Below are 16,993 nucleotides of genomic sequence, written 5' to 3'. Positions count from 1 at the left end.
TTCCCATGGACACAGAGCAGGAATTGAAATGAGGATCTGGAGCTGGGGGTTTGTGAGGAACCTGCTTCAAGCACGAGGATGTTCTGGATTTCTGTTTGTGTTTTAAAAGGATAACATCAGAACATCGAGCACATGTGAGGAGTGTCAGGTGCCAGGTGCTTTGAAGGAGTCCACCTCCCTCCATCCACATCTGCATCACGATGATGCTTGTGAGCTCATAATGACGTCCAGCTTGGAGCCTGCCAGCACTTAATAACTCCAACACATAGTCCTTCTGCGGCTGTCAGTCAGACTGCCGCCAGTTTGGAAAGAAGTGCCTCTCTAATCACCCTCAGACTGCCACAGAACGTCAGAGACTAGTTTTAAGCCTTTAACATCCATGAGTGGCAATGGTACAAACAAGACCAAAGAATACTTTGGTCTGATGCTGAACTCCAGCCAATGATTTTCAATACCTTTAAAGCAATATAAAGGAGGAGGTTTGATCTGAAGGTAACACACATTGCAGCATGATATTGTGTACATTTTGCAGAGCGTAGCTGCCCCTAAGATGAGGGTGACTTCATTAGCAAAGGACTAGTGCTGAAATGAAGCAGCCAGCTGTCTCCTTCTATTAAACTGCACGAAGGAGAAACAGTAGGTTACATCTGAGAGGTGAAAATCTATATCCTGAGCTAAGAAGGAAAATGTTGACACGAATTTTAGGTTGACAATTAAAATGAGTTTAGTTGTGAAGCTGATTGTGATGATTTTGACTGCTTGGATCATTGAATCCCTACAGCATGGAAGCAGGCCATTTGATCTATCTAGTCCATACTGACCCTTGGAAGAGATCCCACCTAGAACCACCCTTTTACCTTATCCCTGCATCCCTGATTTCCCATGGCTAACCCACCTAGCCTGCACATGCTGGACACTGCAAGGCAATTTCCCATGGCCAATCCACCTAACCACATCTTTGGACTGTGGGAGGAAACCAGAGCACTCAGAGAAAACTGACAAAAACAGTTGATTCGTGGGTGGAATTGAACCCGGTTCCTGGCACTGTGAGGCCTCAGTGCTGGAGCCACTGTGTCACTCCCTGGTAATAGGATTGACCCGCCTGATGTACAGCTGATCTGATAGCTGGGACTAACTTGCAGCTCAGATTCTGATGTTTCTGCGTTCCATTCCCACTCCAGAAACTTGGAAACAAAATCTAGGCAGACATCTCCGTGCAGTATTAAGGGAAAGCTACACTTTCGGAGCAACTGAAAATCAAACCTTATGGCATTAAGACAAAAAGTATGGATGTCCCTCCATCATCCTGAATAAGATTCTGGACCTGGTGTTGTGCAACGAACCGGATTTGAACAGGGACAACGAAGTAAAGGAGCCATTAGGAGGTAGTGACCACAATACAATAAGCTTTAATCTGCAATGTGAGAGGGAGAAGGGAGAATCGGAAGTGTCAGTATTGCAGTTGAACAAAGGGAATTATGGAGCTCTGAGGGAGGAGCTGGCCAACGTTCAATGGGTCAATACCCTAGCAGGGATGGCAGTGGAACAACGATGGCAGCTATTTTTGGATATAATGCAGAAGGTGCAGGATCAGCTCCTTCCAAAGAGAAAGAAAGATCCTAAGGGGAGGCAGGGGCGGCTGTGGCTGGCGAGGGAAGTTAAGGACTGTATAAAGATAAAAGAGAAGAAGTATAACATAGCAAAGATGAGCAGGAAGCTGGAGGACTGGAAAACTTTTAAAGAGCAACAGAGGATAACTATAATATAAAGGCAATACATGGAGAACAAATGAGGTACGAAGGCAAACTGGCCAAAAATATAAAGGAGAATAGTAAAAGCTTTTCTCGGTATGTGAAAAGAAAAAAAAAGGTTAAGACTAAAATTGGCCCTTGAAGACAGAAACGGGTGAATTTATTACAGGGAACAAGGAAATGGCAGAAGAGTTGAATAGGTACTTTGGATCTGTCTTCACTGGGGAAGACATCAGCAATTTCCCAGATATCATAGTGGCTGAAGGACCTAGCCATAGTGGCTGAAGGACCCGGGTAATGGATGAACTGAAGGGAATTTATATTAGGCAGGAAATGGTGTTGGATAGACTGTTAGGTCTGAAGGCTGGTAAGTCCCCGGGAGCTGATGGTCTGCATCCCAGGGTACTGAAGGAGGTGGGTGTAGAAATCGTGGATGCATTGGTAATCATTTTCCAATGTTCTAGCGATTCAGGATCAGTTCCTAAGGATTGGAGGGTGACTAATGTCCCATTTTCAAGAAGGGAAGGAGAGCGAAAACAGGGAATTATAGACCGGTTAGCGTGATGTCAGTGGAAAAGATACTGGAGTCAATTATAAAAGATGAAATTATGACTCATTTGGATAGCAGTAACAGGATAGGTCAGAGTCAGCATGGATTTACGAAGGGGAAATCGTGCTTGACTAATCTTCTGGAATTTTTGTGGATGTAACTATGAAGATGGACAAGGGAGAGCCAGTGGATGTAGTGTACCTGGACTTTCAAAAAGCCTTTGATAAAGTCCCACATAGGAGGTTAATGAGCAAAATTAGGGCACATGGTACTGGGGGCAAAATACTGACTTGGATTGAAAATTGGCTGGCTGACAGGAAGCAAAGAGCAGTGATAAATAGGTCCCTTTCGGAATGGCAGGCGGTGACCAGTGGGGTACCACAAGGTTCAGTGCTGGGACCACAGCTGTTTACAACATACATCAATGACATAGATGAAGGCATTAAAAGTAATATTAGCAAATTTACTGATGACACAAAGCTGGGTGGCAGGGTGAAATGTGAGGAGGATTTTTTGAGAATACAGGGTGACTTGGACAGGCTAAGTGAGTGGACGAATGCAGTTTAATGTGGATAAATGTGTGGTTATCCACTTTGGTGGCAAGAACAGGAAGACAGATTACTATCAAAATGGAGTCAAGTTAGGTAAAGGGGCAGTACACCGAGATCTAGGTGTTCTTGTACATCAGTCAATGAAAGCAAGCATGCAGGTACAGCAGGCAGTGAAGAAAGTTAATGGCATGCTGGCCTTCATAACAAGAGGGATTGAGTATAGAAGCAAAGAGGTCCTTCTGCAGCTGTACAGGGTCGTGGTGAGACCGCACCTGGAGTATTGTGTGCAGTTTTGGTCTCCAAATTTGAGGAAGGACATTCTAGCTACTGAGGGAGTGCAGGGTAGGTTCACGAGGTCAATTCCCGGAATGGCGAGACTATCATAATTGAAAGATTGGAGCGACTGGGCTTGTATACACTTGAGATTAGAAGGATGAGAGGGATCTAATTGAGACGTATAAGATTATTAAAAGATTGGACACTCGGGAGGCAGGAAGCATGTTTCCCCTGATGGGTGAGTCTCAAACCAGAGGACACCGTTTAAAAATAAGGGGTAGGCCATTTAGAACAGAGTTAAGGAGAAACTTCTTCACCCAGAGAGTGGTGGGTGTATGGAATGCTCTGCCCCAGAAGGCTGTGGAGGCCAAGGCTCTGGATACTTTCAAGAAAGAGATGGATAGAGCTCTTAAAGACAGTGGAATCAAGGGTTATAGGGATAAGGTAGGAACAGGATACTGATTGTGGATGATCAGCCATGATCATAATGAACGGTGGTGCTGGTTCGAAGGGCTGAATGGCCTACTCCTGCACCTATTGTCTATTGTCTATAAGATTTATTCCTCAACAACATCAGCAAGCCGGTGTATAGTTCTTTGTATCTACATCAGCCTTTATTCCATCGCGCTGCTTCTGCCTTCTTTGCTACATGCCTTGCAAAATTGATTGAAAACTGGATATTTTCTTTGTGCATGCAGAAGTTCACACCTATCAGGTTTCTTGCTTTGTTTGGGTGTTCTAGTGATTGTGTCGACCATTGAGTTTTTATTTAGGGCCCATAAGTTTCATTAATCTGCAAGGATTGCTTTGTATTTACATCCTCTCTTCAGCAGCTCTTTCACGTTACAAGTGCAGAGTTTGTTTGCAGATCTTTCTGGAGGGCATCCCCAAGGGGTGAAAATGATCATCAACAGATCAGTTCTGCTTATTCACTTCCGATCTGAACAATTATAAAATGAGCCCTTTTCTCCGAATCTGATCTCAGATGATCAATAGATTCTGCAGGCTTCTGTGTAAATGTCATGAACTCTAGCTGATAAATACAAAAGCTTAATCAATCCCTGCCCGTTTCAGGAGGGCCAACATCATCCCTGTGTCTGAGAGGGCTCATGCAGCATGTCTCAATGACTACCACCCAGTGACCCTAACTTCGGTGGTCATGAAGTGCTTTGGTCATGGCATTAATTAACTCCAGTCTTTAGATCAGAATGGTGTTGGAAAAGCACAGTAGGTCAGGCAGCATCCAAGGAGCAGGAAAATCAACGTTTCGGGCAAAAGCCCTTCATCACAAATAGCTCAATTAATCAACTCCAGCCTCCCCAATACTCTAGACCCACTCCAATTTGCCTATCGGACCAACAGATCCACGTCAGATGGCATATTACTTGCCCTTCACTCCTCCCTGGAACATGTTGACACCAAGAACAGCTATGTAAGAATCCTACTCACTGACTACAGTTCAGCCTTCAACATTATTATCCCCTCGAGACTGATTACTAAACTTAGTGATCTCGGACTAAGCCCCACTCTCTGCAACTGGATCCTTACTTTCCTGATCCACAGGCCACAATCAGTGAAGATTGGGGACAATATTTCATCTTCACTAACACTCAACACTGGAGCCCCCCAGGGGTGCGTACTCAGTCCCCTAATATACTCACTGTATACCCATGACTGCATCACCAAATACCAAACTAATGTCATTTACAAATTCGCTGATGACACCACCAAGGTCGGTCTAATCTCAGATAGCGACAGAACAGACTACAGACGGGAGGTGGAAGCCCTGGAAAAATGATGCACTGAGAACAACCTAGCTCTCAATGCTGGCAAAACCAAGGAACTCATTATTGACTTTCAGCGGGATGTTACTCATGTCCCCCCTACACATTAACAGCACAGAGGTAGAAGGAGTGGAGAGTGTCAAGCTCCTGGGAGTGGTCATCCACAACCAGCTTTCTTGGACTCTTCATGTGGATGCACTAGTTACAAAGGCCCGACAACGTCTCTTCTTCCTCAGGCAGCTGAGGAAATTTGGCATGACGGCGAATACCCTTACAACTTTTATAGGTGCGCCACCGAGAGCATTCTGTCTGGATGTATCACTACCTGGTATGGCAACTGTACCATTCAAGATCGGAGATGGTTACAGAGAGTGGTGAACTCAGCCCGGGCAATCACAAAGGCCAACCTCCCATCTATAGAATCCATCTACCAAGTCCACTGTCAAGGAAAGGCCGCCAGCATTCTCAAAGATCCATCTCACCCTGGCAATGTTTTTCTACAACCTCTACCATCGGGGAGAAGGTACAGAAGTCTGAACACACGCACCAGCCGGTTTCAAAACAATTTCTACCCTGCTGTTGTTAGAATACTGAATGGACTCACAAACTGTTAACATTCGCTTGTACCTGTGTTTTTGTTTTTGCTACCTATTATGTACTGTCTATGCTACTTAACTCTGTGATCTGCCTGTATTGCTCGGAAGACAAAGCTTTTCGCTGTGCCTCGGTACATGTGACAATAAATTCAATTCAAACTGACTCTGAACTGGTCCTTGAATGTAGTCCATACCTTTGGGGGATGTTTTAGCTCTTTGGCTGTTATTCCTGAGGTGTTAGGTCTGTGTAGGACTCTATTCCCAGTTCCTTGGCAGATTTTAATAGCTTGTTTTGCTGTCGCAATTGCCCATGAACCCAGACACTGCAGCCTTGAATGTACCAGATCCTGTGTAAACCAGTTGGCAGAGTTATTCACTGACATCTTCAACTTCTCCGTCCTACACGTTGAAGTCCCCATCTGCTTCAAAAAGACCACTATCATCCCCGTACCTAAGAAAGCACTCACAACATGCCTTAATGACTACCGCCTAGGGGATCTGATCTCCATAATAGTGAAGTGCTTTGAGAGGCTGGTCATGGCCCACATCAACTCCAGTCTCTCAGCCTGCCCCAATCCCCAACAATTTGCCTCCCGACCTAACAGGTCCACAGCAGATAACATCTCCCTAGCCCTGCATCATTCTGTGGAACATCTCGACAACAAGAATACCTACATCAAACTCCTGCTCATTGACTTTGCCTCAACACCATTATCCCCTCCAGACTGATCTCAGAACTCCATAACCTTGGTCTCAGCTCTGCCCTCTGCAACTGGATCCTCCGCTTCCTGACCCACAGACCGCAATCAGTGAAGTCAGATAGTTGTCTCTCCTCCACAATAACCCTCAACACCGGAGCCCCCCATTGATGCATCCTCTGCCCCCTTCTGTACTCCCTGTACACTCACGGCTGTGCCCTCAGCTCCCTACTGTACTCCCTGTACACCAACGGCTGTGCCCTCAGCCCCCTACTGTACTCCCTGTACACCCGCGGCTGTGCCCTCAGCCCCCTACTGTACTCCCTGTACACCCGCGGCTGTGTCCCTCAGCCCCCTACTGTACTCCCTGTACACTAACGGCTGTGCTCTCAGCTCCCTACTGTACTCCCTGTACACCAACAGCTGTGTCCCTCAGCCCCTACTGTACTCCCCGTACACCCACGGCTGTGTCCCTCAGCTCCCTATTGTACTCCCCGTACACCCATGGCTGTGTCCCTCAGCCCCTACTGTACTCCCCGTATACCCACGGCTGTGTCCCTCAGCCCCCTACTATACTCACCGTACACCCATGGCTGTGCCCTCGGCCTCCTACTGTACTCCCTGTACATCCACGGCTGTGTCCCTCAGCCCCCTAATGTACTGTGTGTACACCCACGGCTGTGTCCTCAGGAGAATCGACATTTTGGGTAAAAGCCCTTTATCAGGAATGAGGCTGTGAGCCAAGGGGGTGGTTAGATAAATGGGAGGGGGGTGTGGCTGGTGGAAATGTAGCTGACAGTGTGATAGGTAGATTCCATCTTTCTTCCCACCTATCTGCTCCAATGATCACTGACTTCAGAAAGGAGGAGAACATGTCCCCAGTTACATCAACAAAACTGAGGCTGAGAGGGTGGAAGAGTGTCAAGTTCCTCGGAGTGACAATAGGCAACAACATGTCCAGGACTTCCGACATAGATGCGACAGTCAAGAAGGCTCAACAACGCCTCTTCTTCCTCAGGCAGCACAGGAAATTCAGCATGTTAATAAGGACCCTCACTAACTTTTACAGATGCACCATGTAAAAGAATATTGTCCAGGTGAATAACAACCTGGTAAAGCAACTGCTCTGCCCAGGACTGTAAGAAACTACAGAAAGCTGTGTGCACAGCCCAGACCATCACTGGAAGCCAATCATCCATGGAAGTCATTTACGCGGCTCACTGCCATGGAAAGGCTGCCAACATCATCAAAGACCCCTCCCACCCCGCTAGTGCTCTCCTACAATCTCTTCCATCAGGCAGAAGATACAGAAACTTGAACACACGCACCAACAGGTTCAGGAACAGCTTATTTCCTGCCGTTATTAGACTGATCAATGGACTCTCTAACTTTAAATAATGCCTAGCACATTTGCTGTGCAACATAACCTGTATGCCTCTGTCTAAGTTTTTTTTTCACCCTGTGATCATGTGTCCTTACTTAATATGATCTGCCTGTATTCCTCATAAACAAAACTTTTCACTGTACTTAGGTACATGTGACAATAAATAAATCTGAACAGTTGTTTGACGCACTAGTGTGCCACTGATGGACTAATGTTACAGATGTCCCTAGACAGAGCCAGAAATAACCCTGTCACATAAAATTCAGGTCAGTGGTTACTTTCCATGTCACTGACTGTGCAGTGTGTGGTTCAAATGATCTACAAACTGAGTTCCATGACATTGATGGCACCTGTTGTAATGTACAGACGCTGCCAGCCATGAACTTGAATCAAGATGAGATTGAAGTGGTTTAATGTATACATTCTATCAGGATGGTCCTCACTGCAGGTACCAAAGGCTCCCATTTTCCGTAATTAACCCTATCTCCCAGTACTGCAGTTCTTCATTCTCCATTTCCCCCTCCAATTAACACAATTCATTGTCAGTGATTTGGAGTTTAAAAAGTAGGGAAGTCTTGTTACAACTGTACAGGGCTTAGGTGAGGCCTGACCTGCAGCACTCAGTACAGTTTCGATTCCTGTGTTTAGGAATGGACATACTGCATTAGATGAAGGGCTTTTGCCCGAAACGTTGATTTTGCTGCTCGTCAGATGCTGCCTGAATTGCTGTGCTCTTCCAGCACCACTGATCCAGATACTGGCATTAGAGTCAGCTCAAAAAGTACGCAGCAGGCAGATTCAGGAATGAAGGAGTTGAACAACCAGAACATTTAAACAGATTAGGCCTTTATTTATTAGAGTTTATAAGACTGAAGGGTGATCTTATTGAAATATACAAGGTTCTGAGGGGGCTGGACAGGGAGATGTTGAAAAGATGTTTCCACTGGTGGGGGAATCTCAAACTAGGGGTCACTCATTTAAAAGTTAGATGTTAAGGCATTCGTTCTTGTAGAGAAAATTACGATGTCTAGAATTCTCTACTCAAAGTTTGTAGAGGCTGGATTACTGAAATAATTAAGAGGAAGTAGATTAATATCAGGAATTGAGGGCTATGAGGAGCTGGCATAAATAAACATGGGTTTGAGGCCTGGGGCAGATCTGCTGTGATCTTGTTGAATGATGGGACAGGACTGAGTGGCTGCATGGTCTATTCCTGGTGAGTATTTCTTTGTTCTTAACTCTTATAAGCATATATTCCCGAAGGAAAATGATAACTACCTTTCACAGTTTAAAAAGAAGACGATACAAAGCAAAACATTAAACATGTACTAAATAAGGCAAAGAATAGCAAAACTTAAGGAAAATGCTTAAGCAGTGCAATTATTCCAGGACTAAGCCAGTATTTTGATAGCCCTTTAGATGGCTCTTGTCTAGTACATGTGCATAAAAAATATCACGTTGGGTGCCTGGTGCAAGATCTTATTTGCATTTAACTTACATTTGCACCCATATATTTACACAGGTGCTTCCTGCCACAGACAAAACTTTGAAATTTTATATGAACTCTTCCTGTTCCACTTTAACACTCCTGCCATCCTGAAACAGTCTACATCTGATGGTCAAACCTTGAAAAATCCAGGCCATACATTAAAAGTGTAAAACATTGAAAAATTTCTCTGAAAACAATAAGGCACTATAGAGATGCTGTAAATAGGTCAGTTCCTCTTTAAAAGCTTCCCCTACACCTAAACTGAGCTTTGAAAGAAACACTTAAATCCTAGTATGAATGCTGAGAAATTACCCCAGTTATCTACTTTATTTGTTTTTAATAAAGTTTGAGGTCATAATACAGCTATATACCAACATATAAAGTACGGCTTTCACAATTTGAATAAATTAATTCAGGGAACTTTCCTTTGGTTTTGAACATGGAGCAGGATTCTGGGTGCTTGGTTGGAGCATCATTGCCCAGGGGTAAAGTGAGGATTTCAACCCTGCACAGTGCCAGGAACAGCCATCCCGGCAGTGAAAGGGTCAAAACAGTACACTCAGCTGCCGGCTTTCAAGAGGTAATTTGATCCTGACTTGAAAAAGGGAACATTGCAGGTCCACAGGAATAGAACAGAGGGAATGGGATGAATTGGACAGTTTTTTCAGACAGTCATCATAGACATGATGGACCTTGTGTGTTATATGATTCCACAAAGGGACTTGAATCAGTAGTCATGGATATAAGGTTAAATGCACAAGACTTCCAATAGCAAGCAAGAAATATTTGTTGCATAAAGAATCATAAGATTGTCGAGTTAAGTTTTAGAATGAGTGGGTGCAGCAGTCATTACTTCAACAATCAAGACTGGTTCAGATAATACAATGAAAGGGATGGAAAAAATAAATGTTTGGAAACAGGTTAGCGACTGCGATTAGAGGTACTTGATGTAGTTATGGTAAATGTTGAGTGGTTTTTACCAAGTTGTAATTTTATTGCATTATGCCCATAATTAGTAACAATTCAACACTCACATGCCAACTCAAAGACTGAAGAAGGATAATATTGAAAAGCTTATTTGTGATAAAACAATTCAAATGCTAAATCCATGAGAATATTCAAATTGCATGGGTAAAAGGAAATCCCACCTTCATCACAAAATGTCAAATTCTCAGAACAAAGGATGGCCAGGTTGTCTGATGCCAGCTTATTACATTTCATATGTGCAGCTCCCAAACTGATCCCAGTTTATTTTTTTTCATAAATTCCCTACAGTGTGGAAACAGGCTCTTCGGCCCAACTGACCCTCCAAAGAGTAACCCACCCAGACCCATTCCCCTATTCTATATTTACCTCTGACGAATGCACCTCACCTACACATCCCTGAACACGATGGGCAATTTAGCATGGCCAATCCACTCTAACCTGCACGTCTTTGGATTGTGGGAGGAAACCAGAGCACCTGGAGGAAACCTACACAAACACGGGGAGAATGTGCAAACACAGACAGTCGCCCGAGGCTGGAATCGAACCCAGGTCCCTGGTGCTGTGAGGCAGCAGTGCTAACCACTGAACCAGTTATATATATATGGCTCAATTTATATCTCTATCTATATATATATTTATATATATATATAGATATATTTTACAGGTTTAGCTCCCACAGTGATCCCAGTTTATAAGTTTTGAGAAGATTTGTAACTCAGGTTGAGGTTAGGTTGTAGGCTTGCTCGCTGAACTGGAAGGTTCATTTTCAGACGTTTTGTCACCATACCAAGTAACAATTTCTGTGAGCCTCCGAATGAAGCAATGGTAGCATAGCCCACTTTCTATTTATATGTTTAGGTTTCTTTGAGTTGGTGATGTCATTTCCTGTGGTGATGCCATTTCCTGTTCTTTTTCTCAGGGGTGGTAAATGGGGTCCAGGTCAATGTGTTTGTTGATAGAGTTCCGGTTAGAATGCCATGCTTTTAGGAATTCTTGTGTGTGTGTCTCTGTTTGGCTTGTCCTGGGATGGATGAGTTGTCCCAGTCGAAGTGGTGTCCTTCCTTATCTGTATGTGAGGATACTAGTGAGAGAGGGTTGTGTCGTTTTGTGGCTAGTTGATGTTCATGTATCCTGGTGGCTAGTTTTCTGTCTGTTTGTCCAATATAGTGTTTGTTAAAGTTCTCGCAAGGTATTTTGTAAATGACATTAGTTTTGCTTGTTGTTTGTATCGGGCCTTTCAAGTTCATTAGCTGCTGTTTTAGTGTGTTGGTGGGTTTGTGGGCTACCATGAGTAGTCAGGCAGTCATTTCCGAGATGTCTTTGATGAAGGGAGAGTGGCTAAGATTTCTGGATGCGTTTTGTCTGCTTGTTTGAGTTTGTTGCTGAGAAATCAGGGGACTGTATTCATTGGGTACCTGTTCTTTTTGAATACACGGTACAGGTGATTTTCCTCTTTGTAGTTCCTCTGTGCTTGTTGCTTGTTGGGGAGCCAAATGGGGAACTTCAAACCAGCCTCTATAGGAAAACAACACATACGGACTAAATACTGAACTACAGAAGCAATCATCCCAATATGCACAAACAAAGCTGCATTAGAACATTATTTCAATGAGTGATTTTCCTCTGCTCTTTGTAGTTCCTCTGTGCTTGTTGCTTGTTGGGGAGCCAAATGGGGAACTTCAAACTAGCCTCTATAGGAAAACAACACATACGGACTAAATACTGAACTACAGAAGCAATCATCCCAATATGCACAAACAAAGCTGCATTAGAACATTATTTCAATGAGCCACCACACACTACATCACAGAGGAACTACACAGAGCAGCGGAAAATCACAGGTTCAGCTCCAACACTGATTCTAGTCTATTATATACATATATATCTTACAGCTTCAGCTCCCACACTGAATGCCTTACCCCAGCCCCATCCACTACCTCTTGTTGTTCCTGTGCCATTAAATGCATTGTTTGGTCCCATCTGTCTACTCAACCCAAGATCCATGAGGGCCAAGCACTAGCAGAGTGGTTTATTTTATACAATGCCGAGAAAGGGAGATCAATCCATGTACCTGTTCTGAATCACAGACACTTAACTCTTCCCCATGTTCAAATTTATGGACATTTCAGCTGAAAATAATACCAAGGTTGATTATGACATCTTGTGCCAAGATTTGCTCATCTATTGTACTCATAAAGTAACTGAGGCATCTCCAGCCTACAGAGCTCCAACTTCAGCAAAGGATTCAAGACTTCACAGGCCAATTAAAGAAAGGGAAAATGCTGAGGAACAAAATGTAATCAACTTATTTCAATAAAATGAAATTTGAAGCTAAATTTACAAAATGGTTCAGCAAAGCATGCTCCCAGACAATTCTCCATGTTTTGGTTTATACTCTGTTACAATAACTACGACAACTAAAAGGCAAGATGTGAAAATCAAGTCATGACACAGGACTAGGTGGTTCAGAGTTGAATTCTAACAGACTCCTCCTCCCATGATTTAGATTTCATTGCAACCCAGATTAACGTAATTAATCATAGGAGTTCTAATGGAAATGAGGCAGAGCTAAGTCCCAGAAAGAACATTTACAGCAGAAAATTAACTTCAATCTGGCACTTTTTTCGTTTCTGGATGCTGGAAAAACACAGCAGGTCAGGCAGCATCAGGAAAGCAGGAAAATCAAAGTTTTGGGCAAAAGCCCTTCATTAGGAATGAGGCTGGGAGCCTGATGAAGGGCTTTTGCCTGATACATTGATTTTCTTGCTTCTCTGATGCTGCCTGACCTGCTGTGCTTTTCCAGCACAACTCTCTTGACTCTGGTAACTCCAGCATCTGCAGTACTCACTTTCGCCACAATGGTAACTGTCTATTCACAGAAAAGTGGATCAAATGGTCATGCAAATGGATACAAACAGGCATAATATAATTGGCATGATGGAAACATGGCTGCAGGGTGACCAGGGATGGAAACTAAATAGCCAGGGTTTTATTTTGAAAGGACAGACAAAAAAGTAACATGAGATGGAGTATCTGAGTTAAAGAGGGCATTAATACAATAGTGAGGAAGGATAATAGTTCCAGTGAATCTGTATGAGTAGAGCTCAGAAATACCAAGGCATGGAAAACAATGGTGGGGGGAATTGATATATAGACCCCAAACTGTAGTGGCAATGTTGTGGAAGATATTAAACAGGAAATTAGGAGTGCAAGAATTAAAGTTACAGCTGTAATTATGGGCAACTTTAATATGCATATAGATGGGACAAACCAAATCAGTAATAGAGGAGGAATTCCTGGATTGTGCATGGGATGGTTTTCTGGATGTAAATGTTGAAGGACCAATTAGAAAACAGGCCATTTCTTAACTGGGTAATGAGAAAGGAATAATTGGTCATCTAGCTGTACTCCTTGGGGGAAGAGTGATCATAATATGACTAAATTCCTCATGAAGGTTTTATTCTGTTATTCGTCCATAGGATGCGAGCATCATTGGTTAGGCCGGCATTTATTGCTATCTTTAATTGCCAGAGGGCATTTAAGGGTCAATCACATTGCTGTGGGTCTGGTGTCACGTGGAAGCCAGACTGGGTAAGATGGCAGATTTCCTTCCTTTATCAGTGAAACAAATGAGTTTTCATAAAGTCAACAGCAGCCACTTTTAGATTAGCTTTTAATTCCAGATTTTTATTGAATTCAAATTTAATTTGCCATGGTGGAAACTGAATCTATGTTCCTAGGGCATGAGCCTGGGGTTTTGGATTACTAAATAAAAACCAAAAGAATTGCTGATGCTGTAACCCAGAAACGAAAACAGAAATTGCTGGAAAAACTTAGCAGGTCTGGCAGCATCTGTGAAGAGAAATCAGAGTTACTGTTTTGTTCCAGTGATCTTTCTTCAGAATGGTTCTGAGGAAGGGTCACTGGACCCGAAACATTCAGACCATGGCTAACAAGGAAAATTAGGGTTTGTGTTAGATCCAAGGCTCAGGCATACAAATTGGCAAAATAGAGACAGCAGACTTGAGGAGTGGGAGCAGTTGAGATTTCAGCAAAGGAGAATAAGGGTATTGATTAAGAGGGAAAAATAGAGTATGATAGAAAGATTGCAGGGAACATATAAACTGACTTGAAAAGCTTCTATAGGTATGTGAAAAGAAAAAAAAAACAAATGTAGGTTCCTTATAGTCAAAAACATGGGTTGTTTTAATGGAGAACAAAGATATGGCAGACCAATTAAATAGAATTAGACAGAATTTGGTCTGTCTTCACGAAGAAGAAAAATTACACAACACCAGGTTATAACCCAACAGGTTTATTTGGAAGTACTAGCTTTTGGAGTGCTGCTCCTTCATCAGGTAACTAGTAACTTTATCCACCTCACTCCAACACTAGCACTTCCACTTTACAAAGGAGGACACAAACAATGCCCCAAAAATACTGGGGAACACAGGGGTTAGTAAGAGGGAGGAGCTGAAGGAAACCAATACTAGTGGGGAAATTGATGGGATTAAAGCTGGTAAGTACCAGGGCTTGATAATCTACATCCCAGAGTAATTAAGGAAGTGGCCATGGAAATAGTGGATGCTTTGGTGGTTATCTTCCAAGATTCTATGGACTCTGGAACAGTTCCTATGGCTTGGAGGATAGTTAATGTAACACCACTATTTAAAAAGGAAGTAGAGAAAAAACTAGGAATTATATACCAGTTAGCCTGACATTGGTTGTGGGGAAAATGCCAGAGTCCATTATAAAAGATTTAATCAGACAGCAGTTTGAAAACATTGACAGAAGTGGACAGAGTCAATACGGATTTACGAAAGGAAAATCGTGCTTGACAAATATACTGGAAATCTTTTAGGATGTAACCAGTAGATTGAATAAGGGAGAGCCAGAGGATGTGGTTTATTTGTATTTTCACATGGCTTTCAAGAATGTCCCATATAAGGGATTAGTGAGTAAAATTAAAGCATGAGATGGGTGTAGCGTACTAATATTAATAGAGAACTGCTTGACAGACAGAAATAAAGAGTAGGAATAAATGGGTCTTTTTCCGAATGGCAGACAGTGACTAGTGGAGTACTGCACCGATCAGTGCTAAGACCCAGTTATTCACAATCCAGAGTAATGATTTCCATGAGAGGACTAACTGTAATATCTCCAAGTTTGTAAATGAGACAAAGCTGGGTGGGAGGGTAAGCTGTGAGGAGCATACAGAGATGCTTCAGTATGATTTGGATAAATTGAGTGGGCAAATGCATGGCAGTTGAAGTGTAATGTACACCAGTTGCTGGTCGCTAAGCAGGTGCAGTGAAGAGTAAAGGAGGCAAATGATATGTTGGCCGTCATAGCAAGAGGATTCGAGTACAGGAGAAGGGATGTCTTCCTGCAACTGTACAGCACCTTTGTGAGAAAGCACTGGATTATTGTGGGTAGTTTTGGTCTCCTTACCTGTAGAAGGATGTTCTGACTATGGAGGGAATGCAACGAAGGTTTACCAGACTGATTCCTGGGATGTCAGGACTGACATATGAGGAGAGACTGGATTGTTTAGGTTTATACTCATTGGAGTTTAGAAGAATGAGAAGATTTTGGCAGAAATCTATAAAATTCTTACAGGACTAGAGAGGGTAAATACAGGACTGGAAAGTCCAAAACCAGGCATCACACTCTAAGGTTACAATTTAGGCCATTTAGGTTTGAGATGAGGAGAAATGTCTTCACCCAGAGAGCGGTGAGCATGTGGAACTCTTTACAGGAGAAATTGGTCAAAGCCAAAACATTGAATGTTTTTCAAGAAAGATTTAGAAATTGTTCTTAAGGCTAAAGAGATCAAAGGGTTTAAAGTGGAAGTATGAACAGGGAACTGAGTTAAATGATCCGCCATGATCTTACGGAATAGCAGAGCAAACTCAAAGGGCCAAATGGCCTACCCTTGCTTCTATTATCTATGTTTCTATAATACACTGGGATTGCCTAAATAGGAGGAACGTCCTCCTGCCCATCTGTGGAAAGGAAGACTTGTTCTTGAGAACTTCAGGTAATCTGAATGGCTGGCAACTGCAGCAGTACTATAACTCCATAGTGGGTGCTACTGAGATCGCATGGAGGCCCACAACGAACAGGAAAAGTGTCAGAACCAGAAAAATCCTTGGCTTACTGGGCAACAAGATATCAACAGGGACAGGGATGAAAGGAGGGAGATATTGGAGGCTAGGTGGAGTGGAACAACAAGGTTACTTCATACGAATGTGTCCCCAGTCTGCACAAGACATCCGACCCATCACAATGCATCCCCTTTCTTACCCACAATAAAATTGTAAATAAAAATTCCACTTTCACCCACCTTCCATTGCCCAGTAGAGTTGAACTGAGGGCATCAAGTGGACAATACTTGGCCAGACCTTCAATAGACCAAAAGATGAATGGGTGACTCTTAATACCTTATGTTTCTTTTAGCTGCAGTGAAGATGCAGTATTTGAGAAAGCGTGAACCTTGGGGAGGACAGCCAAGAGTCTGTTGTTGGTGACAAAAGGTGAAGCATCAATAAAGAAATATAGGCCAGATTGGAGAAGGACTGGACTGCTGGACAACACCAGAAGCTGGACAGATGGAGGAATGAGAATGTGAGTATACAGAGAGGTTCTTTGGCACCTTACAGATTCTGGCCAATTATGGATATATTGAAATTAATTCTGGGAGTAAAGTCACATGCCTCCCATGTTATTACCCCTCCCCTACAACACCCCATTATCCCACATCGTCCCCCATCCTGCATCACCACAGCATCTCCCTATCATCCCCATCTTTCTCCATATTAACATCAATAGACAATAGGTGCAGGAGTAGGCCATTCTGCCCTTCGAGCCTGCACCACCATTCAATATGATCATGGCTGATCATCCTTAGTCAGTATCCTGTTCCTG

General features: G+C 43.2%; 1 protein-coding gene across 1 annotated transcript in view; it reads left to right on the top strand.

The window, feature by feature from the left end:
* The first annotated feature begins 16,565 nt into the window (after positions 1-16,565).
* The window catches only part of smg1 (SMG1 nonsense mediated mRNA decay associated PI3K related kinase), a 170,869-nt gene continuing 170,441 nt past the window's right edge, over positions 16,566-16,993 (top strand). The window contains exon 1 of the mRNA XM_043712155.1: positions 16,566-16,693. Within this exon, the coding sequence (XP_043568090.1) occupies positions 16,686-16,693 (8 nt within the window). The 5' untranslated portion in view covers positions 16,566-16,685. The remainder of the gene's footprint in view (positions 16,694-16,993) is intronic.

This window comes from Chiloscyllium plagiosum, chromosome 21 (assembly GCF_004010195.1).
Source record: "Chiloscyllium plagiosum isolate BGI_BamShark_2017 chromosome 21, ASM401019v2, whole genome shotgun sequence".
NCBI lineage: Eukaryota > Metazoa > Chordata > Chondrichthyes > Orectolobiformes > Hemiscylliidae > Chiloscyllium > Chiloscyllium plagiosum.
Note: the sequence above shows the minus strand (reverse complement) of the source record. Positions and strands in the feature narration are given on the sequence as shown.